General features: G+C 42.6%; 1 protein-coding gene across 2 annotated transcripts in view; it reads left to right on the top strand.

Annotated features, from left to right (window-relative positions):
- EGFLAM (EGF like, fibronectin type III and laminin G domains) overlaps nt 1-27,162 on the top strand; it is a 191,857-nt gene that overhangs the window by 143,872 nt on the left and 20,823 nt on the right. The window contains exons 14-18 of one of the 2 annotated variants that reach the window (XM_006156308.2): nt 7,193-7,318; nt 8,405-8,648; nt 12,529-12,640; nt 17,286-17,402; nt 19,982-20,162. In XM_006156308.2, coding sequence (XP_006156370.1) covers nt 7,193-7,318; nt 8,405-8,648; nt 12,529-12,640; nt 17,286-17,402; nt 19,982-20,162 — 780 coding nt within the window. Of the gene's footprint in view, nt 1-7,192; nt 7,319-8,404; nt 8,649-12,528; nt 12,641-17,285; nt 17,403-19,981; nt 20,163-26,654; nt 26,726-27,162 lie in introns of those variants that run through there. The other variant, XM_006156309.2, reaches the window with a different exon arrangement.

Below are 27,162 nucleotides of genomic sequence, written 5' to 3'. Positions count from 1 at the left end.
AGGGGACAGAATTCAGTTCCTAACAGTGACTCAATGATATCAGAACTCTGGGTTATGTCTCTGTAATGCTCTTCCTTTCCACTCCCTACTTTAGGCATCACTTCCTCCTATGACATAATCCTTGGCAAGAAATGGCAAATCCAATTCTTAGGTCTCTTTTTCTCCATCTTCGCTACCATTAACATTGAGTTGTATTTGCTTTACCACATATTAACCTATCCCTCTACTTTTTCCTCAATCACACCTAGGATTCAGTCCTCATAACCCTAGGTACAATCTTTTTTTATTTTGTTTTGTTTTGTTTTATAGCTAAAATCTGTTGAGTACCTAGTATATGTAGGCATAATTATAAATTACTTTAATCTTAATCTTCCTAAAATTCCTATAAAAGCAGTGTTAGCATTAGTCTTAGTTTACAGAAGAGAACCAATGTTACAGAACAGTTAAATAACCTGACCAAAGTTGCACATCTGTGACCTCTGCCATTCTGGTTTCAGTCTTGCCCTTTTAACCAAATCAACTATATCAAAGATTTCCAAATCACATCTCTCCAAGTTGCTCTTCACCTTGCTCACTCTTAAAGCTATGTCATCATTAAAACTACAGTAGATGAAGTTCAACTAAAAGGAAAATATTACTATCCACATGCTATTTCCTATGCTAATTTTTCCCAATTGATCATTTAGTCAATGTAAACAATAAACAACAGTGACTAAAACAATTATTAAAGTTCCCATGACACTAAAACAATAACTCTAAAGTCCCTCTTTGTGACTATCTGTGATGATTAAGAACATAAGAACCAATAGTTTCATCAGGAATCTCCCTTGGTATTTATAAACCTGGGTGCTGAAGGCAAATGGTCTTGATTTGGCAAATCAGCTAATCTCTTACAACTTGCCCATCTAGAAATAGTACCTACTTCATAAGATACTTTTGCTTAAATTGCATATAAGGTATTTATAAGAGGGCCTTACACATAGCAAACATGTCATAAGTATTTCCCATTAATATGTTATTAATGGGCCAGCTTCATGGTGTAGTGGTAATGTGCTTCTCAAGAGAAGCCAGATCTCACACAGTGACTGTTGTTCAGATCCTTAGCCTGAACCATGTAGCACAGGTACATGTGTGCCCAAGACCTGATGGGCTGAAGGACTAGAGGAGGGGGATCCCGTTATGGTCAGACTCTGTGAAAGGTACTCTATGCACACGTGCATGTGCTCTATCATGAATAAAGACAAAAATTAATTATTATTAAAATTAATGCATTATTCATAGTAATAGTCTGACCTCCACCCATCAAACCAGCCCTGAAGAACAGATCTGGCAGCTTCTTTTTTTTTTTGAGAGGTTTTTGCTATAGGGCGCATGCACTCGCCAGACAGACAGAGAGAGACAGAGAGACAGAAAGCGAGAAATCTCCCCCCAGGGGGATGGCCACACAATCCCTTCTCCTCCATTCTTCTCTTGGAATCTTGGGCATGCACGCACATGCACCCAGTGTGAGTTTAAGCCACCAGGTCAGGGACTCAAACCGCGGTCGACTACATGGGAGTCCAGCTACATAGCCATTACGCTAACTGCTGGTCCCAGATCTGGCAGTTTCAAGGCTTCATGGTAAACCTCTGACAGCTAGTTCAGAAGTTGCAAAGCTGGCCAAGTACTGATTTCTGCCAGCTTTTGCAATTCTCACATAGTGATACCAAGTTCTTCACTGAGCAGATGAGACCAAAAAGATACCTTGCTGGCTCAAATTCCCAGGAAGTAGCTATTGGGTTATTGGATTTCTCTATGGCCCTTAATGGCAGACATCAGTTACCTTGCTTTTTTTTTCATTTCTTCAGTTTTTTTTCCCATGAGGTATAAGGGCAGGGCTAGTTATCCTTACTCAGCCTCCATGTTTGCTTTCTTTTGAGTTAGTCTTCTTGAAATTCAAGGTTTGTAAGTCAAGTGTAGTCTTTCGTAAGTCAAATGTAGTCTTTTTTGGGGTCATCATTTTTTCATCTGACACCTCAGTTTTGACATTGCCGTCTTCAGCTCCTCTTCCGTCTCACCTACTTATCCCACCAATCTGTTCACTGCTCAGGGGAGCCTTTCATTATTCAACTCCTTCCACTCCATTTCCCATCTCCTTCATTAAAGACTTCCAAACTACAGAGCTCTCTGCAAGTCACATTTTTTTAAAAATTTTATTTATTTTATTTTTTTGAGAGGTTTTCGCTAGAGGGCACATGCGCTCGCCAGACAGACAGAGAGAGACAGAGAGATAGAAAGCGAGAAATCACCCCCCCCCCCAGTGGGGATGGCCACGCCGCAATCCCTTCTCCTCCATTCTCCTCTCGGGATCTTGGGCACGCACGCACATGCACCCGGCGTGATTCTAAGCCACCGGGTCCAGGACTTGAACCGCGGTCGCCTACGTGGGAGTCCAGCAGCATAGCCATTACGCTAAATGCTGGTCCCTGCAAGTCACATTTTGAAGAGTCGGCAGCCTCAGCAAGATTTTGCATTCTCTGGTCTAGCCTTTTCTTATATCTCCACCCAAATTCTCAAACCTAATCCTATTACTCTTTTTTTTTTCCAATCCTTTCTTGGCTCTCTGCCCCCTGCTATAGCAATGTTGCAGAGTCAACTCCCTGAGTTCTTAAAGACTCAAGAGGTCTGTGATGACCACAGATCTCACTATGTTTCGCCAACTCTTTCTCTCGTTCTTTTACTCCATAAATACTTATTTGAGCACCCACTTAGTGCTGGTTATAGTACTGGATGGCAGAGATAAAGCAGTGAATGGACAGGATTTCATCCCTACCCTCATGTAGCTGCCATGAGGAGAGACCAAATTAATCAAAAAATCATGCAAGTGAATGTATTGGGTTGTCGGAAAAGTCATGACGTATTTTTCTGTGCAAAAATGTATCATGACTTTTCCGACAACCCAATAAAATCACAATTGGAGTAAATTTTCACTTTTCACATAGGAGAAGCAATGGTGCAATAATAGTGAATGATAGGGAAATTCTAAGGTCTGGGGGTCAGGAGAAGAGTTCCTGAGGGAGTTAAAATGAAGCAAGAGTAGGAGTCAAAAGGTGAAGAAGAGAGGAAAGAATATTCCAGGCAGAGGGACAAATGAGTTCCATGATCTAGTTTATGGTTTGAAAAGATCCTCTAACTGTAGACAGCTCATTGAAAAGGGGCTTTTAAGGGGTATACGTAAACAACTGCAAGTCTATTGCAATAGTCCAGATGACAGGTGATAGTGATTTGATCCAGGTGGTGGTAGTGGTAGAGAATAGAGACTGACCTGAGATATTCAGGAGGAAATATATACAGGCTTCAGTTAGAGATTGCCAAAGGGGGACAGGAAGGTGGCTCATACTTTATGGTTTCCTTAATGTACTCACTTAATGATGCTTCACCTTCTTTTGCTCCTAAGAAGTCTAATTTCTCTTCTGCCCCTCACTTCATTATCTAGCATAAACCTACACAAAAGCTGGCAAATAGTAGTGTCAGCAAAAGTCACTTTATATATTGATAGTCAAGTCACTCCAGCCATATGTGTGCCCCACCTTCTACCCTTCTCCCCCACACACACTTTCAGAGTTGAAGATTTTCCTCCTCTCTGAAATGAGCCAGTTCATCTACACTGCACCCATGGGACCGTCCTACTTCCCTGGGACCTTGCCAGGATTCTCTCTTCTCACTGGCCCAAGGGTGCTTGCCTGTTTTGGTGTCATGGACCTCTTCAGTGGTTTGGCAAACCTATGTACCACTTTTTAGAATGCTACTTTGAAATGCAGAAAAAAAGATACATAATTTTATAAGGGGAAACAATTCTATTGAAATACAGCCATGAAAGATTTTTAAAGTTTTGGTATTACAATAATAGATGTGCTTCTAAAGAAAATGTTAGAGAATGAGATTATTTTATGGTGGGTGAAATAATGACTAGGATTTCAAAGTAGCAACATATATAAATGGTATTTTGAAACATCTGCAACACATGGAATGTGACAGTGACTGTGAGGTCTGTCATGAGAATTGCTGATGTTAGGAGTATGTGGCCTGTATTAATAGTTAAAGGAACTGTAGTAGTCCCTCATCTGCAGGGGATATGTTCATATGTACATATGCCTGAAACTGATGTTTTGTCCTACACATACACACCTACGATAAAGTTTAATGTATAAATTAGGCCCAAAGATAACGATAACATCAGACAATTATAATAAAACTCTGTAGTAAAAGCTATATAAATGTAATCTTGTTCTCAAAACACAAGGTATTTACAAAAAGTTCAAGTAAATGTTATGAAAAAAACAATGCATGGATTCCAAAAATGGTTGTGTCAAAATAAACTCATACTTAATTCCATATTTTAATCAAGTTCTCTCTTAGCTTACTGTCTGTATTCTTCTTGTTGTTGTTATGAAGAATGGATGGAGCAGGACAGAGTGAGATGTCGTTATGATACTCAGAACAATGCTCAATTTAACATTATGAACTTGTACTTCTGGAATATTCTATTTAATTTTTTCAGACTATGGTTGATGACTGATAACTAAAACTATGGAAACAAAAACACAAATAAGGCAGCCTACTGGGCTCAATTCCAGTCAGAAGTTAAGGACCCTAAGGATGTAACGCTTTTCCATCTAAGTTCATAGACTCCTGCTCTAGTTTATTCACATGTGCTCATCTCCTCTTCAGTTTAAATAAGTGTCATGTCTGCATGAGTCTACTACCCTCTGGGTGGGAATTGTGGGGACCACTTTTCTCTTTGAAGGTGCAACTCTACCTGTGGCTATTTCCATAGTCATCTTACCCTTAAAGTAAGCCAAAGTGAAGTCCTCCTCTGCCTCTCAGAAACCAGGTCCTATTCATGGCAATCCTCATTTCTTCTCCTTTGCCACCTTTCACTCTTTCAAATGACACCCTTTGAGTTCATGCTGGAGTCTTCTTCAACCTTCAGTCTCTAGCACAAATTGCTTATTTTGTCTATTTCCATGTCTCTCTGATTCTTTATATTCTCTCCATTTCCTCTGCTATCACCCTGTCCAGCCCCTGTTCAGCTCCTTGTAGGATTTCTTCCCTCTCAGCCATCCCCTCACTCATCTATCAAGCTTGCTTGCCATTGATGGGGTAATTTTGCTAAAATACTGCTTCCCCCAAGTAAACAACTCTTTGTTGGTCTTTCACAATGTCTTCCATTCTTATCTCTTGAAAAAAAATAGTTAAGATTCAATAGATTTTTAAAGTAATTTATCCCTGTATATCTAAAATAACCCAAGGATTCCATTTAGTTCTATGTAACCAGTCCTTCTCTGAGAAAGATTCTCAATCTACAGAATGGTGGATGCAGGGTCATGTGAGAGTTTGGCTCATTAAGATCAAAGTCAGTCAATATCTGTGTACCCTATGAATGCCAAGGGTAATGTTCTCAGGGCTGCACCTGAAGAGAGACCACTGATCACTTCGGCCTGAACTTAAAAGGGACAGATGAGTTCCATGGTACAAGTTAGTGGTTTGAAAAGATTCCAGGGACTGTCAGCTGGAATTCACAGTGGTCAACCCACCTGCCTGGGCAGCAAGCCTTTTCTAAGGGTTTTAATTACATCTGTGACACCCTGAAGTCACTCTCTTCTTTCTGGGTACACAGTAGGTACACCTTTCCTTCTCTTCTCTATGAGGAGATAGAAAAGACTGATGGATAGAAAAGACTAATGGGGAAATAATAAGAGACTCACCATGCTGAGGTGACACAATCTGGCCAAGGAGGGCTCTTCATTTCACAGGGAGGTGGGCTTCCAGCTCATGAAGGTACTGCATTAGAAACTGGGGAGTGAGTAAAGGGACACTCGTACCTGGACCCTTCCCTTCATGGTCCAATTAGAGATATACCCTCTTTGCCACCATCCATGGAAAAAGTATTTTGTGCCCACCCATGTAGTTCTGGGCCAGATTATAGTCCATCTACCCAACTTATTTCTTACAAACACACACACACACACACACACACACACACACAGACACACACACAGAGGAAGACAGAAGCAGTGACTTAAAAGAAAACACAGACTAGGAAAAGCCCATTTGTCTTCACTCTGATGATCTACGTTTGAAAATAACAAAGTACGCTCTTTATGGAGCTGTCTGGGATACATTTGGTAAAGAGAACTAACCCACTTGATGTCGAATCTTTCAGCACTGTTTACTCCCAGGCACCTTACTGTTCCTCGTAGGATTGTAACGATGGAGGTAGAAATAGGGATTCTAGAACCCACAGGCTAAGGTATTACAGAGCCCTCTCTCCTACCTCACTGCCCAAGACAGAGGAGTCAGCAATTCAGGCAAGTTAATCTTAGACATGGATGCCTAACTCCTTCAATGCTTATCTTGCTTGTTTCAACTTTGAACCAACAAGGCAGTAGCACTTAAGCTAATTGGGGTCACACAAATTAGAACACTTTTAATTTAAAAGTGACATTGGAGGGATTGAAATACACTCCTGTGGGAGCAACAGAGATAAATCAAAGCAGAAAACAACTCAGTCTTCTCCATCAGTGATCAAAAAATGCCCAGCAACTTATTATTTGATTTATTGTGTTCATCATATATATATATATATATATATATATATAAATTTGTTAGAGGGCATTGCACTTTGTGTTCATCATATATATATATATATATATATATATATATAAATTTGTTAGAGGGCATTGCACTCATCTGAGAGAGAGAGACAGAGAGAGAGAGCAAGAAAGCACCCACCCACAGGGCATGATTATGCACAATTTCCTCTTTTCCATTTCTCCCTTTTCTCTGGATTTTGTACACACACACACACACACACACGGCATGTTTTTCAAGCAAGCTACAAGTTCTGGGACTTGAACCATACAATTGACCATGTAGCATCCAGTCACCTTAACCCTCATGCCCTGGGCTAGCCCAGGTTCATCATATTCTTAATAGTTTCTGTAACTCTTCATAAAGGAAAAGTCAAAATCTAATTAAATTGAAGAGATCCAACATATCCTGAAAGATGGTTTGCAGTTGTGTAGAGGTACGAATCGACAGGTGAGAGAAACAGACTGTATTTGCTCAGAACCATGAGCTATTGGCATGGTCGGCGTGTTTGACTAGCTCACTTGATGACCTGGCTTGGTAACTCCTGTTCTACATTTAGGGGAATGCAGCAGTGGGATCTGTGACGAGGCTTCTTGCGTCAATGGTGGCACCTGCACAGCAATCAAAGCCGACTCCTACATTTGCCTCTGTCCCCTTGGGTTCAAAGGTCGACACTGTGAAGATGGTGAGAAAGAAGCAAGTCGATGACAGTTTCTACCTGCATGTTAATTTATGTGGATGTAATATTTATCATTGTACTTTTATCAAAGTCCCATACACTTTTATGAGATTATTGTTGCTTTGTTGGGAGGGTGGGACAATCGTTTGTTACCAGGCTAGAGTGCTAGGTTAGAGTCTCTGAGTGCCCAAGTTTTACACCAACCAGGGATGCTCATTTTAGCATGCTGAGCATGCATGGCATCCTTTTGCCATCAAATCACTTTAAAAAGCCTGTATTTGTGTCATTAGTATCAGACTGAATTCAAAGCATATAAAGCTCATGCTCATGCTCTTTAGCGTATCAGTCAATTTCAGAGAAAATATTGGGAAGATCTGCATATCACATTAACAACGGGACAATAGTGATCTTATTCATGCTTCTTTGTACTGCTCTGCTGAATATTCCCATCCCTCAATACTGTATATATATTAATTACATAAATATATATATTCACATACATATAAACACACATGCACCTACAAACAGAGATGTGCACATATCTAGGCATATAATAATCTACCATTTAAAAGATGTTGGAAAACCATGGAGGGATAAGAATGCTTTACTTTCCAAAATTCTAAGAGTAAAATATGAAAGAAAAGAAAACTAGACCTAAGATCATGAAGTTAATCAAATTCCTCTGTGAATGTTTCAGATTTAGACCTAAGATCTCATACTAGGGAGACATTTTTGTATTAGTAACATTATAATCTCAAACACCATGTCACCTAGGAAAGTGTGCGTGAGTCAGGGTAAGCCAGTGCTAGTACATACAACCTCTTGTTTCAGTAGCCTCACATAAAGACGGTGAGTCTTGCTCATATCGTAAATTACTGCAGGTTATTGGTGGGGTGGGAGTAGGATTCCTGCTCCATGTTTTCATTCAGGGACACAAGTCCTTGCCATGTATTGCTCTGATACTAATGACACACACACACAGACACACACACACACACACACACACACACACTAAAACCTGCTGTGGGTGTCCAACCAGTCAGTTTTCCACCACGAGGGATTCTGAGCTGTGCTTATTTCTTGTTTCTTCAGCTTTCACCTTGACCATTCCTCAATTCAGAGAGTCTCTGAGATCCTACGCTGCGACACCCTGGCCGCTGGAGCCCCATCATTATCTTTCTTTCATGGAGTTTGAGATCACATTCCGGCCCGACTCAGGAGACGGTGTCCTCCTGTACAGCTATGACACAGGCAGTAAAGATTTCCTGTCCATCAACATGGCCGGGGGCCACGTGGAGTTCCGCTTTGATTGTGGCTCTGGAACTGGTGTTCTCAGGTGAGAACGGAGGCCTTCTGGAACCTCCTCCCCTCAAAATCCAAGCAGTCACCATGTTGGAAAAAGACTGAGCGACTTAGGCTCTTCCCGTGTTCCCTTTTTTTTTTTGAAACCTGTCCTGCTTCATTAAGTCAGACTTTCTGTGGATAGTGCTCTCCTGACTGCCAGGTTTGTTCCTCTCAAGTAGCTAGACAACTTTAAACTGTGGGAAATGTGTTTGTTTCAGGAGGATGTAAACATTCACTCATATTCCACTGGCCGGAATTCAGTCACACTACCCATATAACCTCAAGACAGCTGGGAAATGTAGTTTAGGTCTGTGCCCAAGAAAGAGGAAAAAAAATTAAAATTAAAATAAATAAAATAAAACAGCTACGGGTGGACAACCAGTCAATTTCTACCACAGGGGATTCTGAATTGGGCTTGTTTCTTGTTTCTTCAGCTTTCACCTTGACCATTCCTCAATTCAGAGTCTCTGAACTGCCTCCATTTCCACCAAGGTCATGCAATACCATCAGCAGAAACTTGATAAATTGTTAACTAGTCAGCATCTTCACATGACAGGCACTCAACAAACACACGTGGGGAATAAAAACGTATCTACACATATTTAATGATTAGAAATGTCATTAAATAAGACCTCACTTAAATTTTTAACTTTCCTAGAGGGCACATGTGCATGCATGCCCAAAATTCTAAGAGAAGGAAGAAAAAGGGATTATGGCATGGCCATCCACCCGGAGGGTGATTTCTCACTTTCCCTCTCTCTCTCTCTCTCTCTCTGTCTCTGTCTCTCCTTAGAGTACAAGTGCAAAAAGTAAATAAATAACAGAAATCTAATTTTCCCCTTGAACTTTTTCTTTGATGGTATCAATTTAGCAAGTCTCTCTCTTTCTGTTCGCCAAGTAAAGGAATCTGACAATGAATCATTGCCACTGCAAAGACCCATTCCCTGACCAGTATGCCCATGGTTGTGTGATGAGTGGTTTCGATGGTGTGACAATAAACAAGTCCTTCTCAAGTACTTGCTGGTAGTTGCAGAATGGGTCTGAATAATCAAAACTTGCCTTCTGTTGTCTAGTTCATACTGTAGGATTACTTAGCAGGTCAAACGTTCCTGTACGGTGAGGTAGTATTTGTTTTAGTCCCTTGGAGCCTGTGGTTGGTAGGTGAAGATGTTTTTATTTGTTTATATCTCTCTTGTCTTACCGTGTTCCTCCCATCATAATTTTTATCATTCAAGCTGGAGGACCACTAACCGAATGCAGACGTGTTTCTTGTTCCTATGTTCGTCTAATTCTTCTCTCTTGAAATTCACGGAGATGTTTTGCTCAATGATACCCTGCAAACAAGGTATCTGTTAGTCCGTTGTTTTAAAGGAAATTGCAGGCTGTATTCAATCATAATTCATAGCACTAGACTATCATTTTTGGAAAGAATATGTGAGTGAGATGTTACAACCAGGCATTGCCCTTAACTGCTGATGGTTTTGTACAGCTGATGGGAAATGAGGTTTCAACAATTCTTAAAGAGGATGATTTGTTTTTGTCCTTGTGGCCGAATTTCTACTCATCCCTGACACCTCCCATGCCTTGGGAAATGGACATTTTTGTATCTCTGATTATGCATTCTGTATCTCAAGACAACTTTGGTGGATATTTAATTGATTCAATTTACATATGATTATGCAAAGTAGCCAAAGCAATTCACTTAGAACAATATGTCAGGTTGAGAAAGGAAGACACCTTGAATATCGTCTTGCACTTTTCAATGGCTTCTTCCTGGATAAGGAATGACCAGAGAGCCAGAGGCAAGTCAGGCTCATTGGCCCTGTGGGACAGATGGCCCGGCTCTGCCTTACCTCTGCAGTGGCAGCTCAAGCTGGGGGTCACAGACACACAGAGTCCAGCATTTTTTCTGATAACTCTGTGCCTTTTTGATGAAAGTTGTTCTTAATGATTTTTTTTTTTTTGAAAATAAGTTACCGTTTTCCTGTCTGTCAGAAAAGGCGATGGGAAAAAGAATCCTTTAGTATTGAGAGAAAAGAAAATGAAGCAAGAACTTCCAAAGAACAAACCACCAGCTGCTTCTTTGCCCCCTCTCTTCCCCAGCATAATCTGACAACAGTGATCTCTTTTGGTGTTTCAGATGCTCTTCGGGAAGCTGTTTATTTGAAAACCATTTTAAAGACTTCTGCTTAATTAAGACGATTCAATGAAAGCCTGAACTATAGGAAGTTGCAAAACTGGCCAAATTATTTTAACTTTAGGTAAAGGAAAAGGTGGTTAAATTCATTATGAACTTGATTTTAAAATCGAGACAATTGGAATGAGCTCTTAGTGGCTGTGATCGATAATACTGTGCAAAGGAAGGTAGCGTATTGACAGCAGATGACCTCTGCAGGACAAGAATGTGACAGTGGTGCTGTTGGTTATTATGGAGATAGACCACTTAAAAATGGGCTGCTTGTTTCTTTATTGCATATTGATTTAGCCAAGGTGATTAAATTCTAATTGCTAAGGACAAATCACAAAAGCATTTGCCAGAGTAAAAAAAAAATTCAAGTGAGGGGTGGTGACCTTTCAATAATTGTGCCCATTGGTATTCCTCCTGGTTTTCTAAAGATGATCCAGGACGAAAAATAACTGGGAGGTTCAGTGAGGGCCACGAACTACACATTGCCAGAAATACAAATGCAATAATGGTACTCTTTCTGCATACCTCACTATCAAAAGTAATGTGTGAAACTTCTATAAATATCATTTAAACTTCAAGAACTTTCACCTTGAATTAATTGAATATCTTAGCTTATTTTAAGTCTTTTTCACAATATCAGAACACATAGAATCTGTTCCCTTCCCAACATTTTATCATGAATATATTTTCAAATATATAGGAAAGTTGAAAAAATTGTAAATGTCTTTATGTCCTATCAACTATAGTCTGTAATAACGTTTTATCGTTGTATCACATTTCTAGCCATCTTTCTCTCTCTCTACTCATCTACCCTTCCTTCCTTGTTTTATGCATTTAAAAGAATGTTTTTTGCACTTAAAAGAAGGTAAAATACAAAGAATCTGTGTTTTACACTATAGCCCATATAATTATGTTCTCTTCAAAACTTGTACACAATTATGATCATATTTTACCCTCATGCCACTTTTCATCTAGAAAACCAGATTCACTATATCCATATTTGAAGTGTGTTGTAAGGAATAAATAAAATGATAAATGCAGTGCTTCTTTTATGAAGGAGCTCATACTGCTGTTGTTACTAAGCAAGAATTATTATTTCCTTTTTACTTAATGAAGTGTCTAAGGTTGATAGCAGTTTTATCATAGCCAGGTAAATGGACACAATCCACAGCATGCTAACCCACACTTGTTTTCCTTCTGTATTAGTCAATGTTCCTAAAAAACAGCACCAGTAGGCTATTTATAAATCTATAGAAGGAGACTTAATGTAAGGGATTGGCTCACTTAATTATGGAAGCTGAGAAGTTCCATGGTCTGCCATCTACACACTCAAGGCCTAGGAAAGCCAATGGTGTATTTTAGTCCAAGTCTGAAGGCCCAAGACTAGGGGAGCTCATGGTGTAAATCCTAGTCTGAGTCCAAAGGCCCAAGAACCAGGAGTCGTCAATGAACAAAAGCACTTAAGCAGACCGTTCACCCTTCCTTTACCATTTTGTTCTATTTGTATCTTCAACAGAATGTATAGTGCCCACCCATATCGGGTGGATCTACTGATTCAAACGCTAACCTGTTCTGCAAGCACCCTCCCAGACACAGCCAGAAATCATGTTTTACCTTCTATCTGGACATCCCTTAGCTCAGTCAAGTTGAAACATAAAACTAACATCATGTCTTCCTTCTACAGGAGTGAAGAACCCCTTGCCCTAGGCCACTGGCATGAGTTGCGTGTATCTCGCACAGCAAAGAATGGTATCTTACAGGTGGATAAACAGAAAGTAGTAGAGGGAATGGCAGAGGTAAGAAGGGGACATCTTTTCTCCTGACAGTGTGAACTGAATTACTGTTTTCTACCTATCCTTTTTTTTTTTTTTTTGAGAGGTTTTTGCTATGAGGCGCTTGCGCTTGCCAGGCAGACAGAGAGAGACATAGAGACAGAAAGCGAGAAATCACCCCCCAGGGGGGATGGTCATGCCGCAATCCCTTCTCCTCCATTCTCCTCTCGGGATCTTGGGCACGCACGCACACGTGCCTGGCATGAGTTTTAAGCCACCGGGTCCGGGACACGAACCACGGTAGACTACGTGGGAGTCCAGCGACATAGCCATTACACTAACTGCTGGTTCCCTACCTATCTTTGTAAAGAAGCAACACAGCATATAAGAGCATGAATGCAAGTGTCAGTCTTCCTGAGTAGAAATTCCAGCTCTTTTACTGAGCAAATTATTTAACTTCTCTATTCTTCAGCTCTAAATAGGATAATAATAATAATACTGGCCTTCTAGAGTTGTTGTAAAGATTAAGTGAATTAATGCTTAATCAGCACAGCACTCAACAATTGCCTTCTACTCTTTTCACCCCATCCTCTATCTTTTTGTTCTCTGGCACTGTAATGTGGTGAGTAAGAAGACAGACTCCAGGGTAGGGTCATTGGTATAAGGGGTAACACATCTGACAAAAAAAGACTATAAAACAGACTTCTTGGGTTCGAAATCTGCCTTTGTTATTCTACTCGCCAGTGGTGTAAGCTCATACTGGTTACTTGACCTTCCAAGTTTGTGTTCTCTCACCATTAGCCTCATCTTGATGGGGATGGTGGTGATAATAACAGTGCCTATTTCATATAATAGTGGGAATGGAAAAAATTATATATGTAAAACACAATAGTATCTGATCCATGGCCAGCACTATGTAGGTTTACTTTTATTGTTATTATCGGTTAACAGTGTACTATTAGGGACTCAAGAGCACAATTTCTACTCAAGTTCATAATTTTCTTTCATGATTTTACTTCCAGAGTCATTAACAAAGAAAAACATTATCAAAAGGATTAAGAGAAATTTGTTTTTAACTATGGTCTAGTAGGATTTTTTCAAGCAAATGAAATTTATGGCTCCATAAAAGCAGACAGGACTCTAGATTTGCCAGTATCTTAGTGTGCAACAGTTTTTATTCTGTATAAAGCAAGACTTCAAGATGGCATGGACAAATTTTGGGGTAATGATGCAAATGGATTGGTAGGAAAAAAGAAAGGAAGGAAGAGTTTATTGAGGTAAGAGTTCTTTGAGAAGAAAGGAGATAGGTGTTCATAAACTAGCCCAAGATGGCAGTGAGAAGGACCCATCAGAACCACGGACTCCTGGGACCAGTAGATGGCATAATGGTTACGTTGCTAGACTCCCATATAGTCAACTGTGGTTCGAGTCCTGGACTCAGCGGCTTAAAACTCACACTGGGTGCATGTGCATGCATGCCCAAGATCTTGAGAGGAAAATGGAGGAAAAGGGATTGCTGTGTGCCCCCCCCCGAGGGTGATTTCTCACATTCTGTTTATCTGTCTCTGTCTCTCTGGTGAGTACGCACAGCTTATAGCAAAAATCTCTCTCAAAAAAAAACAATAACAACAACGACCATGGATTCCTTGGGAACGAGAAGAATCCCAAACTGGGTTCTGTTTGAAGAAATGAGCACCTTTCTCACCTACAAAATATTCTGTTTATATTTGTGGAAAAAAGGAATAGGGGGAGGAAGATATGAAAGCAAGAATGAAGGGAATAAGAAGACAGATAAAGAAAAATATATTTTAAAAGGAGAATAGGAGTCAATTATGATACAATCCAGAATATTCTAACGTATGTTCACTTAATCAAATAAATTCAATTATACCTCTCTAGACTTTAGACACAAGAATCTGTAAAAAAAAAAAGGAACAAAAGCTTCGGATGGTAATATTAATAAATAGTAATGTTAAGATCTTTGATTACAAATAAGGAACTCTTCAGGACACAGTATTTACTATTAGGATCTAAGAGACAGCACAGAGGTAAAAACCACACCTCAGAGCTTCTCTTACTACCGTATCAGCCAATGAGAATTAAACCAGTATGGTAGAGCCTGTACTGGAGTGCCTCCCACTTGAAAGCAATGTCAACAGACAGGAGGGTGTGGCTTCGGGGTGTGTGCATTTGAGGGATGTTCCAGGCAGCTTAGAGCCAAAGTGGCTTGATCTCAGTGAGTTGAACCTTAACCAATCCTCTCCCCACATAAAAATTTGTTCCCTGGATGCCCAAATCAGGCTCAAAATATGTCTAACAGGGGAAGTGATCTTTTAAGTTTGAAATAGGCAGGGGCAGGGGCTAGAATACACTTTAAGTGGGCTAATCCAGGACGCTGAAGAGCCTGTGGCCAGACCAAACCTGACCCCAGACTACGTAGTCAACAGCACTGAGAAATACCAACATCCAGGGTTGGGTTTAGCTATGCACAGTGCAAGAAAGGGCAATGATTTTGAGAAATTCAGACCCCCAACACAGAAAGTGCTTAGGTTTTCTAGTGCTTTCAGCCCGGCAGAAGTGGCAGATCCAGACATGAAGCACCTCTCTTGAAAACAGACCTCTTTCCTTCTCTCCTATAGTTCCCCATGGCCATGGCAGCTGCAGCCCTGCCTCTATTAACAACAGGAGGGTGGCAGGGGAGGAGTGTGATGAGTAGCCTAAAGGAACCAGTTCAGACCCCATGAAGCCCTGCCCTGTTGGCTAGATGCACAACTATAATTCAAAGTTTTTTCAAAATAGCCCACTGCTCTGAACCCCCTTGACCTTGCAACCTCCCTCCTTTCCTCTTATTATCTTAGTTTAATGTCTGGGTAAGAGCAAAGACAAAGCAGAGATGCCTGTGGGTTTGTGGGAACAGTTCCTGCCTAGTTTAGTATTCTGCTGGGCCACAAAAATTCCTGAAAGTCTTTCTGCTGCTTTGATGCCTCTCGCTTAAATAAAAACCCTCAAAGCTGCCTGAAGGTTGTTGACCAAAGGTAATGTAGCCTGTTAATGTAATCATAATTTTCTTGGATGACCTGGCTGGACCTGCCACTGTGAGCATCCTCAAGAGAAACAGTATCCTCATCCATGATCTCTCTGTCTTCTCTTCTCCACCCTTGAACTTACCCCAAATCTATTCTTCTGGTCATGATCATTCTAAAACTTAATCTCTCTGTATCCTTCTTAAAATTCACATTTTGGAGGTAAGGATTGAGCTCCTAACATAACTAATAAGGTCCTACATGATCTGGCTCCTTCTTGCCTCTGCCCTATATTCAATACCCTCCAAGTCCTAACTTCTTCCAGTTTCTACCATTCCAGTGCTCCCTTGACCACCTACGCCCTCTGTCTGGGTATGGGTATGAGACCTCTCTCCCTCCACCCAAGTGCACCCACAGCCACCTGTACAGTCTTCACTCTTGCTATTACCACCTTGACTATATGCCCCACTAGTATAAACTCTTGGAGGGCAGGGACTAGGTTTTTCTTATTATTATTTGTCTAGTACTTAAAACAGTGTCTAACGATATTTTTTAAGTGAATGATTGATCGCTGCTGTATTTGTATTTCTTTTACCATACCATCAAAATTTATATCCCTAAAAGCGAATCTCAAATTTTTTAGCTCATCCTTATGCTTTATCTTATGATATTTTAATATTTTGCTTACGGCTTATGCTTAAATGAGCCTAGGCATTAAATATTACACACAGTTTGTTAGCTCACCCACCCATGAGAACCGAAGTTATTAAAACCATTTTCAGCAAGGGAAAGCTTTGAGAACTGACACAAGGGAGTTCCCTAAGAATTTGAAAAATGGAAGATGTTTGCTGCCGCTTGCATTCGATAAGACAGCTTCCCTGCTACAATGCCTTCCCCTTCTCTTGGCCTCACAGAAGTTCTATCTAACCATTTCTCAATCTAACAATAGCCAGCCATGCTGAAATGCTGATTTTACATCCAACTCTGGGCAAAGTGCTAGATCAGTGGTATTTCTGCTGCCAGGATGGTCTAGATCAGGCTTCAGCCCATCACAAACAACCCCAAAAGATCAACAGCTTACAACAAGGGCTTAGTTCTCACTCACACTGTATGTCTACCAATGGTTGGCTGCAGCTTTTACCTGAGACCCAGGCTGAAGGAACAGAGCAAGAGACAAGGGGCCATGGTGAACCGACCCTAGCTCTCCAAGCTTCTGCTCAGAAGCGATTCATTTCTCTTCTGCACACATCTTATTGGCTAGAGCAAGTTGTATAGCCACACCTGAGCTAAACAGGTTAGAGGGAACTCTTCCTGCAGGGAGGGGTACCACTGAAGGGGGCCACATAGAAACAAGCAGTAATGCCATCTGCCACATCCCTCTTGACACACCTGCGAGATAGAGATGATCCCTGTTTTACAGATGATGCAACTGAGTCTGAAGGAGATTAAAGAGTATATTGACATTCAGCTAAGTATTAAATAACCATGTAAAGCAAGGCGAAAGTCAGGCCAATGTGTAGACAATTATTGTGATGGGTCTTGAGACTGTCTCTACCATTCAATTCTGCATCATGGAAGCAAAGGCAAATTTGATAGTCCTCATTATATATTCTAAAATTACATCATGCTTTGTAATGTGTCGGCAGGGAGGCTTCACACAGATTAAGTGCGACACGGACATTTTTATTGGCGGAGTCCCCAATTATGATGATGTGAAGAAGAACTCGGGCATCCTTAGGCCGTTCAGCGGGAGCATCCAGAAGGTATGCTTTCCCTTCCCATGTCTTCTGGGCGAGCCTCACTGCAGACAGTGGAGCTGGGGATTGTGGTTGGTGTAATTTGTTGCACACAAGATGGAAGCTTGGAGAAAGTTTTTATATTTTTAAGATTTTATTTTATTTTCAAAATTTTGCTACAAAGCATGCGTACTTGTCAGAAAGAGACAGAGAAGCAAAAGAGAGAAAAAATGAGAAAGCACACCCCAAGGGTATGGGCATGCCACAATTCCTTCTTTTCCCTTCTCCTCTTAGGGTTTTGGCAAACACACATTTTCCAAGTCACTGGGTCTGGGACTTGAACTGCACAGTCAGCCATGTGGGATCCAGCCGCCTTAACCACCATGCCAACTGACTGGCCCAAGATTTTATTTTTTAATGCTCACAGTATAGCATTCCAATACCACTTTCTTATAACATCTACCCCTGGGTTTATGCCCAGCAGACATTCCATGAATGCTACTCAGTGAAGATGAATTTTTATAGCAAATCCATCAAAATATCTTGGGATTGCTGAGTCAGGCAACTGGCAGCAGGTCGCTGCAGATACTTCCTCAGAATCAGGAGGTAAACGGAGGCCAATAGCAGCCCTTGGCTCTGTGCTTCTCTTTGGTGTCACTTTGCAGTGTTATTAAGTTAAAAACCAGCTCTCATTCCACCCCACACTTTAGCAGTTGTTCATCAATCATGTAACCCAGCTTTTACAAGCCTATATTAAAGAGTCCTTCCCTAGCAGACTCAGGAAAAAAACACTCATCTAGTAAGAGATACCGACTATGCTCATTTTCATCTCATTCTTTCTCTTGGAGCTCCCATGATTTCTCCAGTTATGAGGACATGCTCTGTCTGAAACAGACATGCAGCTTGACCCCTCAGCCCCGACGTGCAGGACCACCAATCACAGGGAGAAGTGGGACCGGAAGAACTGCATATTCAGCTTACTGACGTTAGTTTCATCCTGTTTTCCTTTAGCTGCCAATGGTGATGTGTGGGCCATCGGTCCTTTATGGGCCTGTGAGGAAGTATGTGAGAACTAAGGTGAAGGAGGGAGTGAAAGGAGGTCCTACCATGATTTGCACACTCAGGCACTGGGAAGTGTCCTGCGGCTGTGTGCTTATCTCATCTCTCTCGGTGTCAGGCCCAGTCAATGTCTGCTGACTCTCCCGTGTCTCCCTTTCTTGCTGAACCACAATGTCAAAGACACCTCAGTTCAGATCATCTCCCACCCACAAGTGGGATTAGCCAGGCCCCATCAAGTGTCTGAAACTCTCAGTTAGGAAGCAAGATGACTTGTGAAGACACTTCAGCCCCACTGCCCACTCTTGCCAGGCTTTGCCCTGCTTCACATCCCACGGACAGCCCTTTCCTCCTCACCTCCCAGAAAGGCCTCTCCTGGTGACTGCCCCATAGTGAAAGGTTCCACTCTGCTCATTCCAAGCCCATATTATTCGGTTTCATAGTTCTTCACTTGCAGCATGAAAGGAGAGGCGATGCAGGGATTCTGGCTGTTCTCTAGCAGCTTCTCAGACAGAGGAAATGTTTTCTCTAAACTCTTAAAGCTCTCCAAGGACTAAGAAGCCTTTGGAGACATGGATTCGTTGTAAGACGTGTGCTGCTAACCTCTTCTCACCCCCTGGTGACCTCTTTGCCTCTGAGTTCTGCAAAGCCAGGACAGCTCAAAGTAAATACACATTTTGAGTCAAGGGCTGAAGACTCTGGGCCCATTTCTATGGGTCTAGGAAACCCAGTTACAGCTTCTTGTAATTCATCAGTTTCATTAGAGCCCTGTTGCAGGGAATAAAGGTGCTCTGCAGCCCCAGGAAATCTGTGCACAGCAGTGCGAAGAATCTGCTGCGGCAACCTGAGTTTCACCTTTTTCTTCTTTAGTAGTGGGGAAGGAACATGGAGAGGGAGGGAATTCAGGGATGTTGGGGAAGGTGGATAGCAGGAGTGTTAGGGACAATCCAGCTAATGGAGTTTCAGGAACACTCGCCAGAAGCACAGAGAAGTACACCAGGAGACTCTGTGGCCTCCACAGCTGTCAACAACCATCACTCACCCACTTTGATTCCTGGCTTCATGACATTCCATCTTGTTTTCTTCCCTAGTCCCTTTATAGGGGCATCTCTCAACCTTGGCTAGGTCTTCCCAGGCAATTCTTGAAAGATTTTAAAGGTTACTGATACCTGGGTCCCACCTTTGGAGATGCTGGTCAGGGTGGGCCTGGGCATTTGTGTTTCTTGAAAACTTCCCTCCCTTCCTCCCCCTGGGGGGATTCTAATGTGCAGCCCAGTTGAGAACCAGAACTTCGCAGTTCTGCGAGCATCTTTACGACCTGCCCACTTGGCCAGTGAAGCAGAACCAGAGGAGTGGATTCTCCCAGGTGCCAAGTAGAATCGCTTCAGTCCCGGCGTCACTTAGGAGACTACCAATGCAGCCACTGGAATTTTTGTCTATTTGTTTTAATTTCCCTGTGTGTTGCTCAGTTTAGTGGGTTGAGAGAAGCTTTAGAAGACTGCAAAGGTGTTTTCTAGTTCCTGAATTTCTTAACATTTTTCTCTCCCAAGATCATCCTGAATGACCGAACCATCCATGTAAAGCATGACTTCAGAGCTGGAGTGAACGTGGAGAATGCTGTCCACCCCTGCGTGGGGGCCCCCTGTGCCCATGGGGGCAGCTGCAGGCCCAGGAAGGAAGGCTATGAGTGTGACTGCCCCTTGGGCTTTGAGGGGCCACACTGCCAGAAAGGTACATCTTGGGAGTCTCAGGCACTGCTTCCTAGAGGGACAGACTGTTGGGAAGCCCCTGCCCCCAAAGGAGAGTTGGTAATACTGGTTCTTCTATATTGGTTATTTTGATCATAGATTCCTATAACATGTTAGATGGCTAATTATATATAAACTGTTGTAATTACTTAATAGGAATAAAATGCTGAAGTACTTCTATAGCAAGTAAATAGTTTTTTCCACCTTCTTGCCCTGATTTCATCCCTAAAATCTCCCTGTGTTCCTCAAAAACAAAAGGTTAACCTGGGCCGATTGGTGCATGGTGGTTAAGGTAGCTGGATCCCACATGGCCAACGTGCAGTTTGAGTCTGGACCCAGGGACTTGAGAAACACACTGTGCAGGTGGGCATATGTGCCCCAAATCCCAAAAGTAGAAATTGAGGCAAAGGGATTGTAGCATGACTATTCCCCCATGGAGACGTGTTTTATCTCTCTCTCTACCTCCCGCGCATTCTCTCTTCCTCTCTCTGTCTCCCTCTCTCTCTCCAGTGAGTGCATGCACCCTATATCAAATTAAAAAAAAAAATTAATCCATAGTATAGCAGGATCCTAATAGCTGCGCCACTCCCAGGGCTTATCCTGATGGGTGAATACCTGTGCTTTATAGGCTAATAAATATTTGGCTTAAATATGCTGACCTCTGTCTGTGAATGCTATAAAGAGAAATCTTGCCCAGATACAGAAAAATATAAATTGTGCCTTAGTTCTCCCATCTAAAATATACATAGCCTTCTGTGGAGTGCTGTTTTCCATGCCGCCAACTCATTCTGTGCCTCAGTTTTCTCGGTAGTGAAATGGGAGTGGTAACAGCAACGGCATCTAACGGGGCGTTGTGTTGTAGACTAAATGCAGCAATGGCTTTAAAGCATGTAGGAGAGTGCCTGGTGAGTACTCAACCAATACTAGGCAGTGTTACTATTGGCGAGAAAAAGAAAACCCCTTAGCAGGGGCTGGGAGCCCTTGTTTCCATCTTGTCCTTGTCTGAAAGGTGGGACTGATCATAGACAGGGGCCCCGCCCGCCTTGCTTTCTGCATCTGCTCAAAGGCAGCAGAGGCTGTGGTCCTGGTGTCTAGAACAGGCCTGCACACTCTTGCACTATGCTGGGCCATATGAACCTTCCTGTTACAAATGTCAGAATGGCCTCGCCTGCCCAGGACGTAGTAAAAATAAATTAATTAATTAAATCAAATAAAGACAACAGACCTGAAGAAAATAAGGCAGTGAGCATATAAACAAATATATTATTCTTCTCTTTCCTACTCATTTTCAGAATCCTGATTGATTGATTGATTGATTGATTTATTATTTATTTATTTATTTATTTATTTTTGTCAGAATTAGGGCTTAAAGGGAAACTGTAAATTACAGGTAGATTTTTTTTAGGTGTGGAATGGTAAGAGAAGTTGTTTTGCAGCCATCTTAGAAAACATGAAAGATGCCAATTTGCCAGTTTGAAGACTTAGTGGTGTTTCTTATATGTAAGTGAATTTTTGAAGCCTGCATGGCAATTCATGAATTTTTTTTTTAACAAAGAGTAATTGATCCCTTTGCGAATCATCCTGATTATAACTCTAACAAGCAAATTGTTGTTTAGCTAATAGGTTGTACTTGCTGTGATTTAGTTCCACAGTGGTCCATTCATTCAGAAAATTGTGTCTGGCTGTCACACATCAGTGTTTGGATTTCCTAAGACTCTTTTAGCACCAGCACTTCAGGCTTGCTCTGCTACTGGTCAATATATAATATCTAGGCATAAATGAACATCTACCTTAGGGAATTAAATGAAGGCGGAAGGGATAATTTGTGATCTTGTTAGCCCGTGTTTCCTGCTGTAGAACATTAGCCATAACAGATACAAAGCGCTCACATTTATAGCTTTGTAATTATAGGTTCAGGTTCAATGAGAAACAAATCTCAGCAGAGTGATGGGGCAGATCTCAGTAAGGGCTTGGACCTCCTGGCAAGATTTGAGGGCATGTACAATGACAGGGGGAACTGGATGGGCTTTAGGCCTCTTTTCCTGCAAAGTGAGCTAAGAAGCAAGATTAACACCCAGATGGGCTATGGGCTTCCCTCCATGATATGCGTGTATCTCCTTGTGCTTTGAAATCGAGATACCGCTTCTGGAAAATGGCAGTCTTTGCACATCCTAGGGCGGTTCATATATCGGAGGAATGGGCAGCATCCCATCATTTCCTCTTCCGCTGTGACTAGAGAGGGTTAAAGGGGCTCTGGGACAGTTTTCCCAGGCCCTAGCAAGTACATTTGGCATTTGTACTACAGACAACTGTAATATTAGGGAAAGCATCTAGTCTCATGTAAGAGTTGGGAAGAAAGGTGAGCCATTACATTGGACTGTAAAGACAGGAGAGACCATACTGAAGGTGTGGGTAAATTAGCCTGAAACCAAGAATGGTTAGAAGGCATCCTCATTGCCAGAGAGAATCCTGCCTGACTCAGCAAGGTGATTCTTAGCCTCATATACTTCAAAGGGTTTTTTGTGGGGGTTTTTTTGCCTTTTTTTCTGCTTGATAATCAGACTGTACTTCAGAAGCAAGAACTTGTTCCTACTATTCTCCACAGAAGTTAAATCAGTCCTTTTTTTCTTTTGTTTTGTTTTGAGAGGTTTTTGCTATTGGGCGCATGCACTCACCAAAAAGAGAGACAGAAAGCGAAAAATCACCCACCCAGGGGGATGACCACGCCATAATCCCTTCTTTTCCATTCTCCTCTCAGGATCTTGGGCACGCACGCAAATGCACCTGGTATGAGTTTAAGCCACTGGGTCCAGGACTCGATCCACAGTCAACTACATGGGAATCCAGCGACATAGCCATTATACCAATTACTGGTCCCAAATCAGTTCTTTTGCAAGGAGCAAAATGTTGTATTGGGTCATCAGAAAAGTCATGATGTATTTTTCCATTTTTCTATGCAAAAATGCCTCATGACTTTTTCAACCATCCAATAGAAATAATCAGCACCAAGCCTCATCCGATCCACACTGCAGGGCACCTTCACCCTGAGAAATTTCCCTTCTCGATCCTCAGTGAGGCTGCTTTTCTCTAGTCCTGTTAGGGGGGCAGCTGGACTCTTAAAAAAAAAGCCCTAATGGGGAGATTTGACACTTGCCCCAATCTCCTGGTGGCACAGCAAAGTGGGGGCCAGAAGTCTTGCCACCGTTTCAGGCATGTAGACCACTATGGTGGTTTGGGGATCCCACCCTTGTCCCCCTTGGTCTTTGCAAGGTTGGGGGCAGGAATAGGAGGCCTGTGCCAGACAGACATGGGCATTGAGCTCTCACTGAGCTTCTGGAATACTCTCGGGTCCACGGACTCCCTGCAATATTAGCAGCTGCAGGAAATTGAGCCCTTTGTCTCTGCTTCAGAACCCACTGGATGGGAGGAGCCAGAGGTTCTTCTCACTCCCACCCTCAACTTCAGGTGCCAGCACACACCATATGGTTTGACTTGGGCAGCCCAATCGCCTTGCATCTGGGGCTCTCAATTAAGGTATTCTTTCCATCTCAATCCGCAGCATCCCATGCACTACCCGAATACCAATGCCCACTCTCATCTCACCAGAGGAGAATCAACAAGGCCTTTCCCCTCAAAAACTTACTCTCAACTTGGGACCTGCAGATGGAGTAATGGCTAAGTTGCTGGACTTCTATGTAGTCGACCACAGTTTAAGTACCAAACCTGGTGGCTTAAACTCATGCTGGGCATGTGTGCCTGCATGCCCAAGATTCCAAGAGGAGAATGGAGGAGAAGGGATTGTGCATGCGCCCTATAGCAAAAACCTCTCCTATATATATATATATATATTCTCACCTTTAGAGATTTTCTTTCCTTTTTCTTTCTGTTCTAACTGAAATTTACCTATCTTATGTCCCAGTCCCTCAGTGCTTTTGTATCTAAATAAGAAGCTAATCATTTATAGCAGAGTTTCACAAAGCACACAGGATAAACTAAGTGCAAGGCCAGCCAGTGGCATGGTGGTTAAAGAAGCTGAATCCCACATGGCTTACTGTGGCCATTCCAATCCTGGTCCTACTGGCTTGAAAAACATATTGTCAGCTGTTCATAGATGCTTAAAATCCTGAGAGAAGGGGTTGCGACATGACCATCCCTCATGAAGGGAAATGCTTTCTCGCTTTCCATCTCTTTCTGTCTCTGTCTCTCTCTGGCAAGCACATCCACCCTCTGGCAAAAGAAAAAATCAAAACAAAAAACCTAAGTTCAAAGCATTGAAAAGATAACCAAAAAATTAATAGTTGCTTTACACACACCCAAACACACACTCACAGACACATTATCCACTTACATTAGGTGAGAGGGGACATTCTGTGGTTAAATAAATCCATGCAATCCCAGATAAATCATGAAGCCGTCTTCTGTGGGACCTCTCAGAGCCTTTGCTCCGCTCTGAGTTTCTGAGAGGTGGGTCCATGACACGGGTTCTCCCTGGGGACACGTCACTATGTAAGAACTAATGAGCCCTGGTCTGCCCTTCCCTTCCCTTTGTACTACTGACAACATTGTGAACTCAGACTGTGCAGGACCCAGCAGGCCACTAGATGGGGGTGTTTCTCCGCCACGGGTGGGCTGCTCAGTGTTGTAGCTCCCATAGCTACTGAGACAAAGCCAGGCTTAGGGCGCAGCTCTCAGGGATGTACAGTCCTGAAACACCCATCTCGTCTGATCAGTACTGACCTACCACACATGCAACAATGAGGACATTTTGTGCAATATTTTTAGTACATTTATATCATGTTCATGGCTTTGCTTTAAGTGGTTTCTTTTGGTCCCAGTGTATGAAAATATAGCTTCAGTTAGTACAGGCTCTAACTTCAAGAAAACCCTGTTTATACACAAATGTATAAGATATAAATTAAGTACAGTATGGGGAATTTCTTTCCTTAGCATGGTGTATCAGTAGACAGTGGAAAATTGGTGGGAGATGGTATTTCTTTTTTTTTTTTGGAGAGGTTTTCGCTATAGCATGTGCTCGCCAGACAGACAGAGAGAGACATAGAGACAGAAAGCGAGAAATCACCCCCCGAAGGGGGATGGTCACACTGCAATCCCTTCTCCTCCATGGGCATGCACGCACACGCACCCGGCATGAGTTTTAAGCCACCGGGTCCAAGACGTGAACCGCGGTCAACTGCATGGGAGTCCAGCGACATAGCCATTATGCTAACTGCTGGTTCCCGGGAGAGGGTATTTCTGTACTAGATATTTAGTCTTTAGATAGTTGAAAGGGCCGATAGTATAGAAAAATTGGGGGGGTTTGTTTGCTTGTTTTTTGCTTTGTGGCCACAGGGTCAGCTTAATATAATAAAGAATTAATGTACCAAGCAGAATCATCCAACAGGGGAGGGGGCTCCCCAGAGGACTAGGGAGGTGCCCAGGGTGAAAAGCGTTTACTTGGCCAGATGACCATGCATCAGAGATGTGGCAGAGTGGAGTCAAGGTTGTTGGGAAAGCTAGATTCCCGGACCCCCAGGGCCCTTCCCTCTGAATTCCTATGTGTATGAAAGAGCTAGTGTCCCTTCCGCTCCTTATGGTTTATTGGGAATTCCAAATCTTTCACACGGAAAAGTTGCTTTGCCTGGGCTGTGGGACTTCTGGCTTAGAGGCTGCTATTCATTGGAGTGTTTTTTGTGTCACCAGCTGGTACCAGCTTTTAGGTATAAATGTGAGGGAGTGACAAAAACACATTTTGACTAATAAATCAGTAAGACTGCTACCATAGAGAAAAAAAAATACAGGTATAAGGGTCAGGTTAAAATATAATCATAGTCATAATATTTAAACAAATAATCAAGAGCCAGAAAGAATTAGATGGTCACTTTCAGCTCTAATGTTTGGGGATTGAATTAATTATTCGTCTAGAGATCCCGACTAAAGTGAGCGTTTGTTTGCCATTTTGTGTTCAGCAGTGTCATTTCTGGAGGGTGCTCTGGCCCTTTGTTAATCACAAAGCAATAAGGGCTCTGGAATCTTGTAAAGGGGGATGGGTGGGGGTAAGGGTGATATTTTCCACGTGGAGAGATGAGATGCAGCCGGCTTATCATTTGCTTTTCACATGCGGCCTAAGGCCAAGAAAATTCACAATCACAGACAAGGTAAGTAATGCCTTAGCAAGGAGCTGTTTCTCCCGGTTTAGAAGAAATGCCAGTTGTCAGTGGAAAGCAAGGAAACGTCGAAGTGTCAATGTATTATAAACTTCTTTTTGGGCCACGGCCACTCATCCCATCAAGTAACGATGGGGGGTGGGGGTGGGAATCTGTGCCAACAGTCATGCCAAGGAGAGATTTGCAGTGGTTCCTGCTGGCTCATGTTCACATTCCAAAGAGGACATTTGGGACCCTCTCAGGGCTTTGTGAGGGAAACAAGGCTGGTTTCAAATGATCTGCGACCATGGTAATTGGGATCTTAGAAGGGCTGTGAAAGTCTGACTCTCCCGTTCTCTTTCATGCTGGCACCGGGCAGAGTGTGGGAACTACTGCCTCAACAGTAAGTACAGTGAGTCCTATGAGAGACTGTGCAAGCGCCCTGGGCCCGTGCCAGGGCAGGCTTTGGCCAGGCTGCGGGCACAGCACAGGCCAACCACAGGCAGAGGGGAGCCAGGGTAAGTGGTGTGGGAGCTGCCTACCAGGTGGTGGGAATCCGGCAGGGACACACTTCTCTTCCAGCTGGGCCTTGGAAGCCTGGGTACCTGAGCTGGGGCTGAGCAGCCAGTGGGATGGACAGACCCCTTCTGCAGGTCATGTGCAGGGCTGACCTATGAGCATGTCCCTACCATTTCAAGGCATCTGGGGGAACTGTGGCTGCTGGCCTTGGGCCCATGTCCACAGCCAACAACAGCAGGATGGGCCCTGGCTGCACCTCTCACTCTGGGGGCCAGCCAAACCCGCTGGGGGCTCCTTGGTTATGTTCAGCTCCAGGAAACA

This window comes from Tupaia chinensis, unplaced genomic scaffold (assembly GCF_000334495.1).
Source record: "Tupaia chinensis unplaced genomic scaffold, TupChi_1.0 Scaffold000489_1, whole genome shotgun sequence".
Classification (NCBI taxonomy): domain Eukaryota; kingdom Metazoa; phylum Chordata; class Mammalia; order Scandentia; family Tupaiidae; genus Tupaia; species Tupaia belangeri.
Note: the sequence above shows the minus strand (reverse complement) of the source record. Positions and strands in the feature narration are given on the sequence as shown.